The 23,028-nt window shown below is 35.4% G+C and overlaps 1 protein-coding gene across 10 annotated transcripts in view; it reads left to right on the forward strand.

Moving 5' to 3' along the window:
• LOC100166161 (ephrin type-B receptor 1-B) overlaps positions 1 to 23,028 on the forward strand; it is a 133,436-nt gene that overhangs the window by 82,277 nt on the left and 28,131 nt on the right. For all 10 annotated transcript variants that reach the window (XM_029488181.1, XM_029488182.1, XM_008186260.3 and 7 more), the window contains exon 3: positions 4,755 to 4,834. In XM_029488181.1, coding sequence (XP_029344041.1) covers positions 4,755 to 4,834 — 80 coding nt within the window. The remainder of the gene's footprint in view (positions 1 to 4,754; positions 4,835 to 23,028) is intronic.

The raw sequence follows: 23,028 nt of genomic DNA on the forward strand, positions 1-23,028 counted from the left end.
AAGGTTCGCAGACTGTGGTTACTACACAGTACACATACACTGGACCTGCAGACTCACCACCAGACTATACACGAGTAAACGACACGCGTGTTGCGTGTAATAGTATAATATATGCGCCCTTACCGCATCTGACTATACAACAATAAATTATCTTTTGCTCTCTCCCACTTTTTTTTTGTTTTTAATTACCTACGCACACACGTCTATCGTGTATCGTTATTTTTTTATTACTATTATTGTCTGTTGTTTGCCCGTGTTGCGCGTAGGTAGCGTATGATACGTTATAGGTATGATGTGTACGTAGTTTTTTCTTTCATTACCGTGCCGCAGTTGATGAAAGTTTTTTTTCCGTCTAATAAAAATACCCTTTGTATTACAGTTTTTTATACAACAAAATCGTAGGTATAAAAACGTGCGATTGTACATAAGAAGTTAATAAAAAAAAAAATGTTCTCTCATTTTATAAGCCTGTAATAATAAAATTTGCGCGGCTATACATCGACGGCGAACCTATATAATATACGTCTACACTATTTTTAAAGACCGCACCGTTATTCTTGGCATCTATGGACTCCGCTAAATTGTTTCCATTGGTGTTCGTTCCACTGTTTATAATGCGTCTGTGTAGATAATAATAATAAAAACAACACAATATAATATATATTATATTATTATATATATGCACGATAATATAGTGTATATTTTTATTTCTCGGACATGTTTTACGATTTAACTTTTCTCTCCTACACACACAACGCTGTGATGCCACGGCCGTTGGCGAAAAAATAAATTATAAATTGTGGGTTTATTTTATTGGATCTCCTAATAAAATCGTGGACTTCATTTGCTGTGTAATAAAAAAAAAAAAAAATACCGCCAGACAAATCTTCATTGATGATGATATCGCGCGCGTCGTCCGTTTAATTATAATTTTACAACCACTCGTCGTCGGCCGACTACTATGGTGGAGGGTAACACGGTTTTCGTTTTTGTTTTACGACCATAGAAATAATATACCTAATACCGTAATTATTAAATACATACCTGATATTAATATCATATAATATTATAATATTGTCTTATAAACGTACACACAGTGCCAGTGGGTGGATGTGGAATGATGGTAGTTGCGCTGCTGCAGAGAAAAAGGTCGCGCGATTTAGAACCGCGACAAGATACATTAATACGACCCTCCGCAACAAGCGACCTGTAAAATTCGTAAACTTACAGCCTCGACGACTTTTACGACTTTTCCCTTTGCTCTTCTACCTCTCATTTCTTCCTCTTCTCTCAATTCCTCTTGTTTTTCATCTCTGTCATTCTCTCCACATCTATCTCTCTCTTCTAACTGAATTAACTTATGGTGTAGGTATATATACACTGTTGTGTACACGCGAGATTCATTTTTTTTAGCCTCATATCATCGAAGGGTTTTCAAGGGAATTAAATTCTAATAATTGGTCCCTGCAGGGCATACGTCGTAAAATGCCATCACTGCATACTAAAAACATAATAATACTTTTGGGTGGTGCCGCAAAGTGCATCGTTCTATATATATTTATATAGTGTATAATATGAACATCGAACACATCTCGAGGGGCCTTTTTTTTATGTCTTTGTGGTTTGAAGTTAATCTGTTATTGTATATAGCATTAGACGAAAAGCTAGTTTAATACCAAGGAGTATATTATATATTAAAATGTAGGTAAGTACCAGTATACGTATATATGAAAAACCACATCGTTGAGTACTTGATTGGCCGTACATTAATCTCGTTGGACCAGTCAGTAATTCATCATGTTCTTCGTTTTTTACGCTCTTATTATTATAATTTTTAATACACATTATTGTTACTTTTAATAGTTTTAACGCGTTTGCCACAGTTTTATTATATATATTGTGTTATTTTCAACCATAGAAAATAATTATAATAAAGGACTTTATACATTACAAGACTATATAATATATTAAAACACATATATATATATACCGTAAAAAAGAATACAAATCGCCTACGGCCGTGTATCGCGTTGTTTATTTATAATAATAATGATTAATCCTGTTTATAATGGCATGTGTGCAATACAAATTTCGGCCGTTGTCGATGGTATAAAAATAAAAATGCAAAATTAAAATATGCACAAAAACTTAATATAATTTTGGGTTACATGAATTTCATTAAGTCGCTGATGTGTACTCGTACATTTTACACATATATACTATGTGAATATAAACTATATATATAATCCAGTTATTTAAGAATTGATGATTAAAAATCAAACTATACATCAGAATTGCTTCTATAAATAAAAAACCAGATGTAAAAGTTATATAATATATATATTTTTTTGCATTGGTTATCGGTATTACTATTATTATCGCTATTACCTGCAAGTATATTATAATCTATTTAAAATTCTTATAGAAAAACTTCAACAAAAGATAGGTATTAACTATTTACGCATTACTTGCGTTACATTCAAATATAGGTATAGGTTACGCGTAGAAAAAGCACTGTATTTGAAAATCGTGAAAGAAAAATATTTCTATTTATTTTTGCACACAAGAAAACAAAGGGGGAAAAATTGAAATAGAAAAGTTCGTTTCTATTTGTCCTTTACGTCAAATAGAGGGAGAGTTACCATACATAAGCACTCGGCGAAATTAGCGTGTGCATAATACGAAAACGATGTCGTGTGTGCGCGTTTTTTGTATTTAGCAACCAATCAAGAGTGCGCGAACAAAAATGGCCGGAAACAATATAATCACATGGCAGTGCGTGTAGGGCGCCCCCCCTTTTCTATATTGGCGTGTATATTATATACCTATGCTTATGTATATAGAGGTATATACCTACTTGAAAATCCCTCGCACTGCTATATATATATTTATGTATAACTATATAAGGGAACCGTAAGTCTTCCCTATGCAAGCGCGTACACCTAAAAAATCCGATCGCCACAACGATAATATCATTATAGAGTCGTTTCACATGTCTCGAAGTAGTTTTTCCAACCCTCCTCGTGAGAGCACAGGATATATATGTACATGTATATTATAATAAATCGTTATTTATTTTATTTTCTCGGTACTTACCTAATATTTTTAATGTCCATTTCGCGTGTGAGACGCCTGTTAAGTAGCCGGATTTGTGTTTGGGCGGTAGGAGGTGGGGTATAAGCGCCGGCTAATTACAGTGTGCCACCACCACTGCCGCCTCCACCGGAGTGTACAACTTCATTAAGCGCGTGTAGGCGGGCAACCCCTCGACACCACCCGATCGCAATTCCTCGACCCCTGCCGTACCTCACCCGAATGATAAGGGTATTAAAAGTCGATTTTCCCTAGAAAAAGAATATAATATGTACACTGCTGTAGCGTGGTCGCAGTATAGATATATATTGGTTTTGGCCCGTGGGAATTTAATTAATATAAATGGAACCGGGCGAGAGGGAGTAAACAGATTACGTGTCCCTTTTTCGTATATCCAATATATACAATATACATGTATAGGTATATGGTATACCGTATACGTATACGACGGACACTGCTTCAGTGTAGCCGGGTGCTGCAGTGTGACGGGTTGATTGGTAAAGGGAGAGTTTACGGGGGGGTAGAGGACGGGTTTTCCGTGGCGCGAGAGTGGGGATGTGGGTATTAACACGCAAAAGGGCGGACGGAGGCCAATTGAACAAATGAGAAACTCTCGTACAGTCGTTTATATACCACGCCGGCGAAATTTATGTTCGCAGTCCCTTAGTTATATTATATACATACCTACGCACCATCAACCTCTCCCCTGCGGGCCCTTTCGTTCATGTTACTTCGTCGTGTACGGTTTTCACGGGACAAATTCACTGTGTTCCTTAGTGTATATATATAGTATAAGTATATACAATATAGGTGTAGGATGTATATAGTTCAGTTACCCGACCAACCCATATAGTCGTCCAATCTATATAAAGTATTACGTGAATTTACGACGAATGGGTACATAAATGTATACATAAGACAAAACGGTGCACCTACCTATATCTAACTTGGAGCGACAGAGTTTTAAAGCAAAATCGCGATTTAATTAGTTGAATAAATCGTATTGGCTGTAGTGCGATAAAATTGTGTGAAATAAACCCAAAACTTATTCGACTGCTGCAGCGCTGAACAACTGTGAATAATATATATAATTAATAATTAATAGTATATTAGAAAACGTCAATATTATATAATATTATTATTTTTAAGTATTGTTGTTATTATGTACAATACCGGGACCAGGAGATAATATTATATACATAAATAAACCCACCACTAATATAGTAGTGTACTTAAGTATATATTATAGTTATATATAACGTTGGGCGTTTTTGGTTTAATTTCCAATAACCGTTAGAAATTAAATGTTTTTTGTTGTATAAATAAATTGTACATATTGTAAAAATTAGATGGGTATCATCAGAGTTGTATTAGTTTTGCGCAGTATGCGCATCTCCTTCACCTTCGGCGCATTACGTAGTTCTCCACTTCTTATTTGTCTATATTGTTCTATGTATTATATATGTACGTATATGATTGATAGCCAATAAGAAGCGGAGAACTATGATAAAGGCGAAGTATAGAGGGAGGATGCGTATCAAAACACCTGTGATGATACCAATATCTAATTTGTTATGATTGTACCTGTATTATGTGTTTTGCAAGCCATAGTCAAGCGTCCGTATGTATGTATTATAATAGGTGTTGTTTGTTTGTTTCAGTCGTACTTTTGGACACTACGACCGAGCCTAGTCTACGGTGGACTACGTACCCTTACGGACCGGACGCCAATGCAGCAGGGGTGAGTCAATAATCTTATACGATATTATGTAAACGATATTTTCTGTATTGCTTATTGGTAAGTGAAGGGGTGGGGGCGTTGAGGGAAATAGTTTTACATGTTGGTATAAATTTTACTGGCGTATTTTTCCACTAGATAAAATCTATAATATCATAAAAATCTACGACCGAATTATATGGTGTTTTGATGTTAAATGGACCGGATTGGTGCTGCAGCATCATTTCTGGCCCCGAAGAGATGACAGATTTTAAATTATATACTTATGCTTATAGTTATATATTATACGCAATCAGTGCACGTGCCCGTTCGAATTTTCTTATTTGTTTTTATGGATGCCGATAAAAATGCCACTGAAATAGTCTGACAGCATATGGAACGGATTAAAACGACGGAGTCTTGCATAGTGACCTCGGTGATACTGTGATAGTCGTCTTCAGCAGCGGGGCTGGCGAGGCTAATGGATTTTTTGATTCTATACCCTATCAAAACTCACATATATGACCGGGTGGGCCCCGATATGGTACGTTATTGGTAATCTTCTTTTACGATCTTGCACCCCTCCGCGTGGGAAAAACCGTATGTTCCGAAAATAATGCGTTTTATTCGTTATCGGACCAGCACCTTTAGATTTCCCTAGGAAAACCTCCCTAGACAAAGAAACCTCGTTCCCGAGAGAGAAAACCATTGGCTTTCCTTATTTCTGCCCGTCTCGTTGGATAATGCTTGATCGACTTTCTTTAATCGTTTATTATATACCGCATCACGACTCTATTGTAACATGTTAATTTATATATATAGTTGGTATATAAAATCAAAACAGATTTGTGGCATTATTTTCACATAAAATACCTTTTTTTTTATAGTATAAATTATGTATTATTATTTTATATTCGGCTGTTTGAAAATCTCGACCAAACCGCAATAAGCAAACATGATTACGAGTTGAAACTTTTACCCGTGTTCGTAAAAAGAATATTTTAATTTTGAACGTCCCCGGAGGTACACGTGGCCGTCAACGAAAGAGGTCAACTAGCCATCAAAAGTGACGCATTTCCCGAAAAAAAATTAATTAACGTCCATCGCCGACTCACGGAGCAGCTGTATTGGTGTTCACGCGACCGCCTGCACTGCCGCACCACCATAATATACTGCCGCCGATAATTCTGTCAATTATATTATTATGTATATAAGTTTTGAAACATTATTTTGGCCTTCCTTATTTTCGGACGCTGTGCTTAAGTATACATTCGAAACGCTGCAGATCCGTCGTGTTTCCTCTTATATATTATATATCACAGCAAATACTCTGTGTATAAAGGGTTTTAGAAACTTTGTAGGAAACAAGTTTTACAGTTCAGCGCGTCGTGAGTAAGTAAGTAAGTAGACGTAATACTACGGGCGCGCGTGTACGATAAATAAAACGCCGTCTTGGGCGACAAACTCTGAGTGGACGATTTGACCGGTATATTATAACATTATATACATTTATACGTGTTGCTGCGGCCAGCGTCTATATATATTTTATGTTTCCCGTATGCATTAAAATGATAGCGGAAATACGAAGGGAAACACTACGAAGGCACGATACGATATATATATTATTAGAATATAATAACATTATATTGTCGTATATTATTTTATATAATTCCGATTCGCAAATGCCCCTTTCTTCTATGCATCCATCTCCCGCCACGTGTATCCTGCGGAAACAACTATTGGACGTTTATCTGTCCGTCGCGGGTTCGGGGCTGTAATAATATCATAATATACATTTTACTCGCATACATACATATATATGTTATAAATATTATATTACCGTCGTCCCGTGTTAAAATCATGTAATAATCACGTGGTGTCGGCCCTCCCTAGATCGCACCCGCACGCAAGATCGGATTGAGTTATTATTGTATATAGTCCCGTTTATACCTTATAGACACCACCGCACGACATGATATACTATAGTTGCAGTTTATATTCATACACCTATATATATACTTATAACGTAATGCGTACAGGGTGGCCCGCAGCGATTTCCGATTTCCCCGTGTTGGTTATACACGAGTAAATAGGAAAACACGGTGGGCCTCCCCCGTTTAATTTATGCACACGCTCGGACACGTGAATTTTGTTTTTATTATATTCCCTTCGCACGCGCGTTTCTCCCCTGGCGACTCACACCTATATAATAATTTACTTACACGCGTTTTTATCGTAAAGTTATTATCATGTACATTATTTATATAATGTTCATAATATATCGTTCAGCCAACACCACCTTATATATATCGGATATTGTATAGGTAGGTATGTATATATTACGCGTGTTCGTTTTATTTTTCCCGCTGATATATTAATGATGTTATATCTGGCCATTCTGCAAACTTTGAGAAATCTAGTTTATAATATATAAATGAGTTGTTATTTAAATTGAATTTAAATATTATTTGTTGTCATTGTTAAACGATGTTTGTTCTTAAAGTAACTATTTCATACTCGAAAATGTTGACTCACGTATAATCGATTTGAACCGACAACTGAAGTTTTGTTATTTTTAAACATGCGCATAATTCTAAAATGCCGAGGAAATCTTAAGTACAGAATGATTTTGTAATGTTATTATTTCCTGTTCCGAGATCGTTTTGTCCAGATCAAACTGTAAATTCCCGCAAATTTCGATAATGGTACAAAATTATTTTTTTTTATATGATCAACCTAATTTATTCCTCTATAAAGATCGACTAGTCGATCGTGGTAGACTAAGCTGCTACAGGTTGGCGTCCCCCGTTCTAGGGGGTAATACCTATATTGTTATGTATCCGCGTCCGACCGCGACACCTCCGTATAGTAAACCTATATTGGACATTATAATAATATTATATTATCCATACACGCGCGCACACTCATCGACGCTATAAGTCTCAAGTCTGTTCGACTGTTCATATAATATAATATAATATAATATATATATATAATAATCCATATATTACCCATATTATTATTTCCGCATGCGCGGCGATCGGTCGGCCGGGAGTGAAAACGAATATCGGATTTTCTAGGGGGGTATAATATTGTCGTATCCGTGGCGGCGAGTGAGGAGGGATATACGCACACCACCTATATATATATTATTATTATTATTATAATAATATGTATAGTGTCGAGAGGGAGAGTAATCCGATCGGTAAAATGGTGGCGCGGCCGCCCGCGTATATATCTACATAATAATATAATATTATCGCGCGTGGCGTCCGACGGACGAGAAGCCGTATACGGATTTTGTTTCGGACACACATTAGGTACTATTATATACCTATCCGACGGGCGTAGCGCGTGCGTGCGTTCTTGTGCGGCGGTGTCCGTCCGTCCGTCACCGTTCGTTCGCGCGCGACCAAGCGGTATACCGCTGCCGCCGGAGGCAGTGTACGAAGTAGGCGTGTCCAACGAGTCCAATTAAAAGCGTCGTCTCTTGCTCCGGGTATAAGTAAACGTGCTTGGAATTCTCCGCGTGCGATGTGTACAAAGTACCCGCAGTCGTCGGTCCCGCACATCTCGTAATATCACATGATATAATATATGATACAAAATATATACAATATATTATATTTTGATATAATATTAAGACGTAGGTAATATAGGTATATACTATATACCGTATTGTCGTTCGGAAGGGGGAGAGGGTCCAAGTGTGAAATCGCCGCACGCCATTGTATATTATTGCACATCGCCCTAAACCTTGCCGCCCCGAAAAACAGAAAAATAATACCAACTATTGCCATGATCAGTGGCGTATTTAGGGGGGTGGCCCCCTAGGCCAGGGCCCATAGTGAAATTGCAGGTTCAATCAAACCATTGCATGTATATTTGCACTGTTTACAGTTTTTCACCATGATTAAGTTAGCCGGTTGATTAAAATCGTTTTTGAGGAATCAACAAGGAAATGTTATATTGTCAGTACTTGCTTTGATGACTTATTGACTTTGATGTTAAATTCATAGTAAGATAACATCAAAATATATAAATGACACTGTCATTATTTTTAAAAAAAGAACCAAAAAATTAATTTTACATAGTAATTATAAAATTAAATTGCGCAATTTATATTTGTACTGTATATATTTAAATGTCATAATTATAACCACCCTAAAAAATGTATAATTATGGCCATGTTAGTCGTGCTATGCTTGTCTAGTGATGACTGATAAATCGGCCCATAGTGAATATAATTCGTATATACGCCACTGGCCATGATATTGTACTATTATAGTAATAAGACATAGGTAATAACTATAATAAATAACAATTATTATTATGATGCGCTTTTGTGGAAGCATATAACCACCCCCCGCAAAAAAGTATATTATTATCTAATATCTATATAATATAATTTTCTATTTTAACGCCGAAGGGGCCTAATGTAGAAAAAAAAATCAAAACCTCTAGAATTGAAATCTTTTTCTTTTACATTTTTCATACAAATAAGTCATATTGTTCTCCAAAAGTAATATTTTTACGATAATAGTATTAAATGCGTCAATAATATGACCGTGGAAATAATAATATAATGTGGGTTTGCGTAGCCAACTCGACGTCACAAAAAAATCTCGGAATTTCGACGCCCCTGGCAAATATTATAGACATTTTACCAATAAAGGCGGTGTAAATTTTTTCCGAGCCCAATCATTTTGGCCAGACTAAATATTATTTCAATATTTAGATTTACATAAATATATTATTATAATATAAGTTATAACTAATTATAATGAAAACGTTTGACAAAAATATTATATTTGTGGTTTTTCGTCACGAGTTCAAATATATTATCATAATAATATCTTTTAATATAATCCAATATTTTTTTAAATCATAGTCAAACACATTGTGATCTACATTATGAACAACCTTGTTGTTGTCATATATTTTTTTATTTGGTGACTGTAGTATATCCACGAACTTAAAAGTTGGTGACGATCAATACAATATTTTTTTTGGAAATAACAACATTTCAAAAATAGTTAAAAAATTAAGTGAAAATGTACCACTATAGATAAACAATAACTAATAGGTTTCAGTTAGATGTGTGTCTTGGATTATATTTATATATACATAAAGATTAGAAATAATTATTTGTCATTTTGTAGTGGTCGGGAGTAGCGTGTTAATTGAAGTATTTTAGTATCACTACACTACAACAGTACAAAATAGTAATATAATATAGTAGCGACATACTAAAGTGCAATAAAAAATTACACTTAGTGTAATAAAAATTATCACTATCTACTTGAGGATGGTTAAAAATATTCTATGCTCAAATTAGCTTCTAAATTTCAAAATGATTTAAATTAGGTAGGTATGTTACTATAGATAACGTATACTGTTTTCATGATGCAAAATAATACAACATATTATGATAAGTGATAAATATTAAATGATAATGATGAATGTATATAATTTGGTTTATTTTTAATCTTAAAAAGTAGCAGTGACGAGATAATTTTTTTTTTACAATTACCTAACTCAAACATTAGCACGTTACTAAACAAACAGTAGCGCTCCAACTATTGGAATTTTGGTAACTAAAAAATATTAGCCACCGATAGGTGAAAACAAATTTGTGTAATTTCAATTTGATAGGTGCATAATGCCTATAGTCTGACTGTTATGGTAATGTGATAAATGCTCCTTTGGCGTTAATAAAATAATTATAATTGTTTTCTAATTTTCCACTCGCCCTTACAGATTGCGTGTCATGAATGTTACATCGGTCGTCGTATTATATATAATATGTGAAAGATTTGTTCGTTGCGTTTAGGTATCGTCATTGTATATATAATGTAATATAATGTGCAGTACAAATAACGAATTATTACTTCGATTAACAATATAACGCGGGCACGTGCAAACGTACTGAAACGAGCGTAGTAAATTGCATCCTATATTATAGTAGGTACACATCCTCGAAGCGTATATTAACATAACCGTCAATTACAGCCGTCAACGCCGATGTGCGTTTTATTCTAATGTCAATTATAATGCATTCGGCCGTGTCCCTAACACTCGTGCAGCATACGTCGTATAATATGTATATATTATTATTAGATGCACCGCAAAGTCCGCGCGCAGTCACCACTTCGGATGTACAGTGACAGTTATTACGATATTTTAAATTACAAGACGACAAAACGATAATACAGTAATAACCGCTGCCGGCGTCATCAGTACCTAGGTATAATATACGATATATTATAATATATTATATTTATATAATATATGATAGGTATGCGTTCCACGCACGGTTACTAATATTCACATGATATAATATATACTTACCATCCATAGGTAAGGTACTCGCATAATATACCTTAACGAACTCGATGATAACCGTGGCCTCACGTGGTGGTCGTCCACAGTACATACGTGCAGTAGATTTCGACCGAAAATGTTAATTTATATGATATTATAATATGTCGCCGGACCCATCACATATGCACTGGCCGAGTGTGTACTATTCAGTCTGAGTTTATTAAAAACATAATAATATAGCCTATAGGTAACATCGTGTCGTCGTGGTTTGTCCTGAGCCTGCAAGAAGTAAGAGCCCGGCGTTCATAAAATACGGCGGCTGATCGACGTCAGATCGTGTTGATTAAGAAAACGTGTGGTTTTCACACGGTTAAAAAAATTCGCTTCGTGTACGACGCTATTATTATATTATACAACTATAAAATCATTCGTGTCGCTTATACTTGTTTCGGTGACGGCTTTACACGCATACATTACATAAACCTATTAATAAATCTTATTTTGTTCTTGGTCCATGCCAATCTTTGTTCGGAGTTCGGCTACAGTATTTAAACAATATAAATTTAATAATATAATATAACTACCTATGCATAAATATCACCTACACGCATTAATACGTATTTTTCTTGGTGTTTTTGACGTTTTCAAACTTTTTTATAATTTTTATGTTTGCTAAAAATAATTATCAGCTCTATATTAATAGTATCTTTTCTGTTTGCTGGTTGGTAAATTTTTTTACGAGAAGACAAAAAAATTTTAAAATATAGATATATCTACTTATACAGCTAGGTACCTGCATTGTTTTTTTGTTAATTTTATTTAACACGGTTTTTAACTGTAGTCGACTTTAATGGGGTCTGTCCGACATTTATTAAACGGTCGTATTTTAGCAATAAAACCGTTTAACGTTCGCGATTGTCCATTAATTTCGGACAAGTAATCGTTAAATTTATTGTTTTCTCATTGAAAACTATTAAAGTCACCCACGTTCCCACCCCCCGTGGCTTTATTGCGAAGGTATCGTGTTATCAAAATATAACTTCCCGTATATATTATATTTACTGATTACCAGGATAAGACTAAAGTTGTTTAACTATAAAGATTATTAAATATAATTTACAGACAATATTTATATTGCCACAACGATGGACTCGAATAAATAATTCTATGTTGTTTATGTACCTATATAATATTTAAGAATCTTAGAAATTAAAAATAAACCATTACGTAATATATACCTGATTTATTGTACTAATACATTATAGCAAACTTTACTATAATATATTATGTATAGGTATTAAAAAAGTCCTTTACTATGTATGGTAGGTGAAAAGGTAACAATTAATACGTTTCTAATCAAATAACGGGCTGCAGGTACATCTTTGTATTTAAAAGTTGGTACCTACTATAGTATAATAGTAAATAATATATATCTTATATATTAATTCGTATATAGGTACTTCGAAATAATATTTATTCAATGTTTTTTTTTTGTTTCATGAACTTTGTATGCTAAATGCCAAAATATAAAATGTGTTTGTTCTGATAAATAGTACAAAATATAATCTATTTTTGTACTCAATTAAATAAAATACCCACATTTTTTATATAACATTTTTGTTATAGCCATATATAGTTACAATATAGGACGTACGTCAATATAGGTATCATTTTTCAAATAATCATTATTATTATTATCTAACAAAGTAATAATGTATTTTAATATCACGTATTATAACCACGTATTTTTGGAAATACCTACCTATAATACAATATTATATACCTACATGTATGTGTATAAAGATCAATATAAATAATTATCAATCATCAATCTATATTACGTATGTTGGACTAGGTCTACTAATAATTCATATTTAATATAGTTATATTCACAACAAGAAAAAAAAATTCCATTATTTTTTTTATTTTGGTTGAAAACGTCGCACGGCAACGTTAATGTCTAACATTTAAAAAATTTATACTTTGCATAATCAATAGTCTTATTCTGGCTAATATACGAAAATGACTGGTTATATAGGTACAATCTAAAGATAATAACTTCTTTGGTACTTGTGATTTATTACTATTTTTTCGTTATAATATATAATTTTATTTACCATACATATTTTGTATATTATATCAAAACGTGTATTAACAATACGCTATTATACGTAGGTATATATTGTTATTAAACTTAAATATTTTAAAAAGTCCTGCAATATGACATGTAAACATACTTTTTTTAAATTTTCAAATTATCCAATTAAATCTAAAAGCTAGGATAAAAAACTATTTCAAACTGTACGGAACGTATAAATTTCGCACGTATATCCACAATATACAGCAGACATGAATACAACCAATTACTGCACTGTAGTGTCCTCCTAAATAATTCAATTCAACGTTGCAAAGAAGCATTTTCAATTGTATACTCGATTTGTTAATAATTTTCACGCGTTTCGCTATGATTTAATTTTGTTTTTCAATTTAAACTTTGAAGTTAAGAAAACAATTGCTTTTCATAGTTGGTTGTAATAATAAATATATTTTTAATGTTCGAATGAATGTCATGAAACTGAAATTGTGTCAAAAACAACATCGTTTACGTGTTTTTACGGTCATCTGTGCTGATTATAGTTTTTAAGCCGCTGTCGTTGCGGGAAAGATTAGTCAGCACTTTTAAGACGAGATTATACTGCAAATATTGTTTAGAGGATTTATTTGGACCGTGAGAAACCGTCACACCGGCGGCGATATGGCCAGATAAAACATTACTCTATACACACAACACCTACACACACTGCTGCGCACACACTCTTGGACGTTTTGCTAAAAAAAAATATACATATGTAAGTATAATATATGTGTATATAATAATCGGAGATGAGAGAGAGAATTGGGGAGGATAATATTATAAGCTGCAGGATAACCTACGTGGCATTTTGAAAATTGATTGGGTCGCCGTCGCCGAACCGCTCACTCCGTTAAAGGTCAATTAAATCGGGCCTGACATTCCCGCCGATGGCAAAACGGAAATACGTTCGTGGCCTGGGGAATTAGCATACACGACTACGGTGTTTTTCCCTCATATATGCATACACGCGCGTTATATTATTATAGGTACACACGATCATTATACAACGGTGTTTGTGCGCGCCTTTTGTGCCCCGCGCGTTCGATATTGTCGTCGCCGCCACGTACCTATATATGTACATCGGGCGCGAGTTTCTGTTACAGACTACAACAATATATACGTGTGAGAGGTAAAAGAATAACATTTATACATATACTTAAATAATACACACTGCAACGGCGTCGGCGGGAGTGTGCAGGTGAAGGGGTTGCTGATGACGGGGCATATTATACTGCAGGATCAGGCTGAAGCGAAAGAGAGTGGGAGTGGAGTACAAGGGGTAAGCATATCGTCTGTGTGTGTGTGTGTGTAGTCTCGTTTCGAATTTACATGTATATAACATTATCCGGTGAATTATTACCATTACAAGTTCAGGTCACACCCAGGACGCAAATCGCACGCGTTCGGACGTCTTTATTCTTATACATTTTTATGTTATATTCTTTTTCACCGTCGTTCTTTCTATTTATTCCTGCATCCATACTCTATACACATATTATTCCGTATACGTTTATATCCTGTTCAGTCACAGCTTTTTCGATTATGTATAATGGCTATACGCCTATACCTAACTCGAGAAAACACTTACATTTCCAGAATAAACAACAGATACGTCCAGGACGTATTTTCTGAAGGTATATTAGCTATTAATTTTTTTTTTACATCAGAGTTTAAACAATTTGTTTATACACAGGCGGCAGCTCTGTTGAAACAATATTTTAATGTTTTATATAAACAATTAATCATAAACGATGTGATATGTATTAATATAATACGACCTGCAGAAAATGTAGTGCAGTAGCCAGTTTATTCGTAATATTATGCGTGAGTAGATACATTATTTACCATTGTTGTATATATTTTACGAGTTAACGATCATAATGTTGATTGACGGTAGACTCGACGTTGTCAATATATATAATATATATATATATATATAAATAGAAAGACAAATATGATAATTCGTTCATTTATATGTTAAATTTCGTCGTGATTATTATTATATACGGAGGGGAAAAGGATCATAATAATCGTTTTATCCCCTTGCGAGCCGCGCTGTCTATACAACTGCAGTTGATTTTTTTTCATCGTAAAAGTTTTTAAATTATAAATATTTTCGTGACGAAATCGTCGCTAACGATAGTCGGCGGAGGCGGTGATGGGCATACGCGCGAAATGCGTCGTTATTATACACGTACACATTATTAGGAGGTACATACTACATACATGTTACATGTAGGTAGATATATATTATATATCGCAGTAATCATAATAATGTTAAGTGCTGCTAGGGCGCTGGTACCTGGGGCGACGGATCGGGTAAATGAGAAAACTCGGACATCGCCTCCGCGACCGTTTCCGGTTATTAGCGCCAAGGCGGGTATATTATTTGATCGAAATGGATTTTAAATCGAGCCATAGGTTTTTTTTTTGTACGGCCGATGGCGACGAATAATATAATAATCCAAGAAAGTGTTTAGAAAAACCGTGGCCGCAGCCGCAAGCCGCCGCTGCAACAGCTGGACAGACAAAAGATAGATTGTGGTTTTCTGGATCATTTCACGGTACGGTGGACGTCGTAGCCGCCGTCATCATGTTCGTCGTGTTGCCCAGGCCTCCCTCAGGACGAAACGCATTTAGAATTATTATATATATTATCGCAGTATAGTGTATATACACCGTGCGCGCGTGCGTGCAGGAAAACCGTGAAAATAGGACGCGCAAACAATTATCATTATGCGTATTAAATTAGATATTACTGTGGCCCCTTTTATATATTCGAGTTCAAAATATCGTACAATCTCGTCGATAGTCGGCAGTGGCCGTTTAATTTCATTAACAATTTCTTTTTGTCGGGCCGAGTGGTGTGACTTTTCAATTGGAAACGTATTTCGACGAGTTCACGAGCCACACCTCAACATCGTCATCGTCATCATCGTCGTCAGTACAGTCGCTTGTTATTATTATAATTTTTTATCTAGGAGGCCATATTAGGTACCGTATACGCTGTAGTGTAGTGTACTAGATGTAGTATACCATTATAATAATGTTATAAAGTATATACGCGCAATGCGCTGCCTCGTACTTTATAACATTGTTATATTGTGTGCGTTGCATAGAAGACGAGTGGAAAAAAATAGAAGATAGACAACGACGACGATTACACGACATAACAATGACGGCTATGTAATAATATTCACCGGGTTCGGAAGAGTGAAAAAAATGACCACCGCGGCCGCCCAGATTATTATAATGACTCCTGCGGTCTCTCATCACCCACGAAAATAACGCGACGGAAATTTCTTTTATAACAATTGGCGAACACAATGGCCGTCGTAAAATTCAGTCGCGTACGGATACGCATATATATAATAATACCTACTATGTATACACATACTGGCGCGCGTGCGTTATTATATTGTTATTATTATTATCATCATAGTCGGCAAACACCGACGACGCGGCGCGTTGAAATCATTTCCTTCCTTATATTATATTATAGAAATTTGATGAGCGTTTTTTACCCGTTTTGTAGTTGTTGTCATTATTTGTTTTTTTAACATTCTTTGGGAATGCTATATGATATTAATATATATATATATACCTATCTATATTTTACATGTATAATTGTATTTATGCGCGCACGGCGAATGAAAATAATAAATGACCGCGACATCGTTTTTTTTCTCCTCCGAGACAACGCCTGTAAATTATATTTGTAACACCTACTTTATACAATATTATTACACGTTCATTGTTCAACACAAACCATCGTGGTGCCCCGTTATTTTATCGTCCGATATACATACATCTGCACGGCGTGTTGGCATATAATATTTACTATTTAGTTTGCCGGTTTGAATTTTAAGCTCCATAATATGATATAATACACATTAAATTTGTTGTATAATACACAACAATTATGACTGTATAATGGGATTTTCTGCTGTTCAGTAAAGTATCGTTAAAAAAAAATCGAGGATATATTTGCGATTTTGTTTCTTACAACATAATTTTTGTCTGCAAGATCTCGACGTGTTTCGATAATCCGATAGGATATTAATACGCACAAAATGATAATACGGTTAGCGACTACATAATAATATATTATACCTAAACCATATTTTAGGCAAATGGTCGCGATACGTCATAATATAACATATTTATATATTATTATGTTGTCGGTGTCGTGCAGCTATTCTTATACGTTTATACATATGACGTGTGCGCGCGCGCGTGTCTATATGCAAATATTATTATAATAACTATATATATATATATTTATGTATACAATATATTGGAACAAAATCGTCGGCTCGTTAATTCCTCAGATTTATTAACGTAATATGCCGCAGCCGTGTATAACATTCGCACGGTAACTATACAGTATAGTGTAACTAAATATACATATATATTATGCAGGGATGACGAAATTAGTACAAATCGAGTGTGCGCACGCAAATCCGAAATTAACGAGCCTGTTCGTGTCAGCAGTCATCGTGATTGTTGACAAGGGTGCAGACGATGGTACTTTTCTGCGCAGGCATCATAAACAGGGCGTATACCTGTGGTGTGTATATATGAAATGTACGTGCAATAATACGAATAATAACGAGCAGAGACGAAATTTTCGTCGCCGCTGCCACTTGTCAATTTTCCTGCAAAACGATAAACCGTCACGCGACGACCGGATCCGCCGGATTTCACATTGTACACCGTGCCTATATATATATTATATATATATAATATTACATCGTAAAATAATAATAATACCACACGACTATAGGCGGTACAGTGTATCTACTACAGCCGGGACATCCCCAAAGGATTACACGTCGATATTTTTTCTCCGTATCAGAGAAAACCGAGTACATAATATACGCGCCTGTGTGTATAGTGTATACTATGTACGTGTTTTCGTCGTCGTCGTTGTTTTCCTTTGATCGTCGCTCTGCTGCAGCATCGTGTATGTGTGTATACATATGCATGTCTACGTATGTATGCGTGTGCGTACCCCCGAGGGAGTTCATTAATAATAACGCGTTGGATATATGTATAAGGGAAATTAAACCTCTGCTCGTACGTACATATAATATCGAATTCGCCCAAGTTTTTATGGCCGGCCACGATATTTATGACGTACGCCACCGCCGCCGCGTCGGTCAACTTTTACGACCGACCGCCGATATAACGATGCGCCTCCTCCGCCGCTTCCGATGATACATGATAATATAAACCACAGAGTATATTGTGCACGCACGTATATATTATACATATTATACCCCGCCGACTAGCCTAACCCACACGCTATTTGCTTAACACGAAGAGAAAACTTACAGACGAAAAAGGTAAAAAAATATATATTTCTATATTATGTTGTACGAATGTTCAACGCCGTCCGCATAAAATAATATATCGTTATGGTGTAAAACGCGTTATAAAATCGTATATGGATATACTGTGGTATAATTTAGGGTCTTATTTATCCCTGTATCTACCTGCGTTGCAGTACTTCGTCGACGAACAGCGTGCATGAAAATATCGTCAAATTCGTATTATAGCTACTGGAAATATTAATATAGTGTTTGTAATGGTACCGAACGCGGTCGCGACTCGCGGGACAAACGACGCTACGAAAAAAATTCACGGACGAGGAAGTTGTAAACCCGGTGACGGTTGATATAGGTACACTGCTGCACACGCGTGCTATGCGCTGATGAATACATGAATATATTTGCATATATATACATGCCTATAAAATATATATATATATATACATAATATTATATTATCATGCGAATTTCACGTCTCGAGGTGGTGGGTTCCAACGGTGGGTCGTGGTTGTGTGTGTGTGCAACGACGACAATATGTGTAATATGTGCACATTCGACAAGCCATAAATAATATGTAAAGTGCAATCTGCAACCGTCTGGTGTATCCGTTTTTGATCGCACAATAATTCCGGTCCCTGCTATGCGTACATAATATTATATAGAGGTCTAGATATAGCTCGTATCAACGTTTCAATGTTTAAAATTCATTTTCGCGACCGCCGGAGTGGTTTTACATGCGAAAGTATATTGTCGGCTGGTATATGACGATATTTTCGAAGTAAACTATTATATTATTTCGTTGAAAATTCCCAAACACGCGCATACATAATATAATTTATTACATATAGGCAGCCGTATATTAGTATATTATACTAGACGTGTGTTGTAGCTGGGTAGGTAATATTATTTGCGAGTTTGTAAACTTACTCGGAGACGTTATAAAACTCGCAGTTACCCATTTTAGGACGACGATAAAAGTTAATTTTTAATATAATAATTTATATGTATAATATTATATAACGTTTCAACTCCGGCATACGGTATGATTGTACAGATAAATATAATATTATAACATACTACATAGGTATATATAATAATATTATATAGTCGGTTATCGGATAACGAAACTATATAATATTAATTAAACGAGCAAAAGTTCGTCTTCTGCTCTCTCACACTTGGACTTTTATCTAGGCATATGTGTTGTACAATAACTTTTGCCGTTGATTATAACTAAACTTTTGATGTACAACACGACGCACCGGGGGCGTACGGTGTTTCTAGCGCATATTATTGCGTACAAAATATATCACATATTATATCATAATATATATATATCAAAGACGTTTAACGCAGAACCGGTGGTATCCAACAAAACGTCAGTTCTCTCTATATATTAATATATGTATTCGATATCATAGGTTAAAAGGAAGTTGATAAATGTGCAAATGTACATATTTATATAAAAATAAATAATATAAACTAGCTTTGAGCTTGACGGTGAAAATATTTCAGCCATTCGTTATATTGCGCAGCTGAATTTCAACGAGCATGACTGTTAAACGCAGTTACCGCGGCGACGTCTCACGTATCGCGTGACATTTCGAGTAAAAACGCTTTTGTGCGAAAAATCGTCGTTCATTTCGCCGGGTTTACGTGATTTTTGTGGACAAAAAGAAAAACTGATAAAACGGAAAAGATTGAAGGGGTTGGGAATGGATGAAAAAAAAACCAGAGGTCATAAATATAAGGATCGGGTGAAAGCTCGCTGACCCATGCTTGGCCCACGAGTTTCGGATTACTATATAGCTGCGACGGTGAAGCCGCGTGTATATATATTATAGTTGCCGTGCTGCAGAGAGGAGAGAACATTATTGCACGTTTATATATATATATATATAATATATATATTATATATAACCAGAAGCGGTGGCAGAGCCAAAACTTTTGAGCAATAATTAATCGGGTTGGCCGCAGCAGCAAACTTATACTGGCGTTGTATATACCGCGCGGGGAAACTTCTCTGCAGCGGTCGACGGTAGTGTGCGGTCGATCTCCTCCGTCCCGCCGTCGTTTACTCGTCAAGAACATTCTTTTAAATATCAGTTCAGAGGTCTTTGTTTTCATTATTTTATATTTGGTTTTTTTGTCTTTTGTCATTGTCGGACCGCGTTGGTGGCGGCATATCTGGTTTCTCGCGGCTAATGAGCGAAACACCCCTAGCATGGACCCCGCGGATTTCCACGAACATCGGCAAAGAGTTATTTACTCGTATTATTTCGGATATATCGCTGGCCATCAGTCAACTGATCCCGCGGGGGGTGCTATGCTGCAGTGCAAAGCGCGATCGCTGCTTTTTTTCTCCCCCTTGTTTAATGATTCGGAATGTACTGCTGCCATGCCACGAAATCGCATTATTCGTGAAACGTTATATAGAATTTCGCGAAAAACTCTCATTCTACTCGACCATGATCCACCGCCACAACGAGTCTTAAAGATTTGTTCATTGTTATGCCCTCCCTTAAATCCTTTGACCCAGTGGTCGTAAATAAATAGAATTTTTTCGTCGTACACTCGTATTATACAATAATTATTTTATAACGTGTTGGACATTGGTAGTAGAATACGAATTGTGCAGTGGGTGTATTCAGTGATCTTCACGCGCATTCATGCATTTATTGCCAACCCCATCGCCTAAATAATAATATTTCCAAGAGAATATTTTATAATTTTATACACATATATAATATATATATAGGGTCGTTGTAATCGTTGTCGTTTTCCCGTGAATAAAACATGCGGCGAATTTGAATTTAAATCGAAAACGGGGTCGGTTTTAATTAATTTTCTTTTTTCTTCACTACGCTGCGAACAAATCAATAAATGGAAATTTCACGAGCACACCGCACTTGTATATATATTATTATATTATATTATATTGTATTGTTATATACCATGTATATTGCGATATTGTAAGGGCCGTCATCGTGTCTATATTATATATTCTTTGAACTGGAAAACGCGCACCCCCTTCCCCCACCCAATTGGCCTGATAGCATCGAAATGCTCTTTTCCGCGCAACCCGACAAAATATTTCCGTGCTACCATTAAAGAGGACACAGTTGTTCTATTCTATTATATACTATTTTTTTATGTACCTATCAAATAACGAATGACGCCGTTGACGGGCTTCGTCTGCTGACCCGAACTATATATGCCTTTTATGTAACTATCGCTGAAGTCAATGTATATACCACAACACGAATAATCCGAATTATTATCGTCCAATATATTATATATAATATATAGATATACGACTTACGTATATAATAGTGCGCTACAATAACAATATTAACTCCTAGAATTTTTTGATTCTATTTTTCCACATTAATCGGTACTACTGTATATTTTAAACAGCAGAGAGTACCTACCTATACTCCCTTCGCTTATAAATTATAATACCTATACTTACAGTATACTGGATACATATATTATATTGTTTGTAACATATTATACCTATATGCAGGTATACAACGTGAATGCATATTACATAAGAACCGTTCATTAAATGCTGCGGTATATTTATATGATTTTTATCGGTCATCTAGATCTCGATTGTAGTGCATATAACTATACACGTACAAACGTTTTTATTTTTCGTTTAGTTTTAGACATAATCTGCAAAGAGCTTAGAACACGACGTTTCTACGACGACGGTGACGGGTCGCACGTACCTATGCTATAACTATACATTATACATATTATAATATAATGTAAGGCCGTCTGCGTGCAGTGTTTTTTTTATTATTACTATAATATACGTACATTTTATTCGTGATAGTTTTGAACTTTGAATTTCCCATGTTCCACTAAGGCTGATTTGACGGTCGTGTGCGCGCCATACATATATACGTATATAAATACATGAGACTGGACAGAGCTGGGTTGACAAAATGAAAAATAAAATATCGAATAGAAATACGAATAACGGGATTGAATAGCAAAACGACAGCGCGCACATTCGTTCGAAGTACGTGTACATACGTATGCGCTAGTATAGTCGTGTGCGTATGTATATTTAAATCCAATGACATATCTACACGTTGGGTCCAAAAGAATAAATTACATTTTACCGCGTCACCTTTTGAAAACCATACACTGGCGGCACCGGCAGCGGCGTGGACCGCAATCTTTTGACGTGGACATTTGCATAATGCGACAAGTAGCCGCTGCTTTTCTGCTTCCGCCATTACCTCTTCGTACGTTTTCTTTGTGGACGCGCGCGCTCACACACATTACAACCGGCGGCATGCGAACGACCACCAATAATGTATAATAATAATAATAATAATAAATATATGTAGGGAGCTAGATATTATATATTATGTAAACCCTTACCGCGTCGTCTCCGACTACATACCGTCATT

This window comes from Acyrthosiphon pisum, chromosome A1 (assembly GCF_005508785.2).
Source record: "Acyrthosiphon pisum isolate AL4f chromosome A1, pea_aphid_22Mar2018_4r6ur, whole genome shotgun sequence".
Classification (NCBI taxonomy): domain Eukaryota; kingdom Metazoa; phylum Arthropoda; class Insecta; order Hemiptera; family Aphididae; genus Acyrthosiphon; species Acyrthosiphon pisum.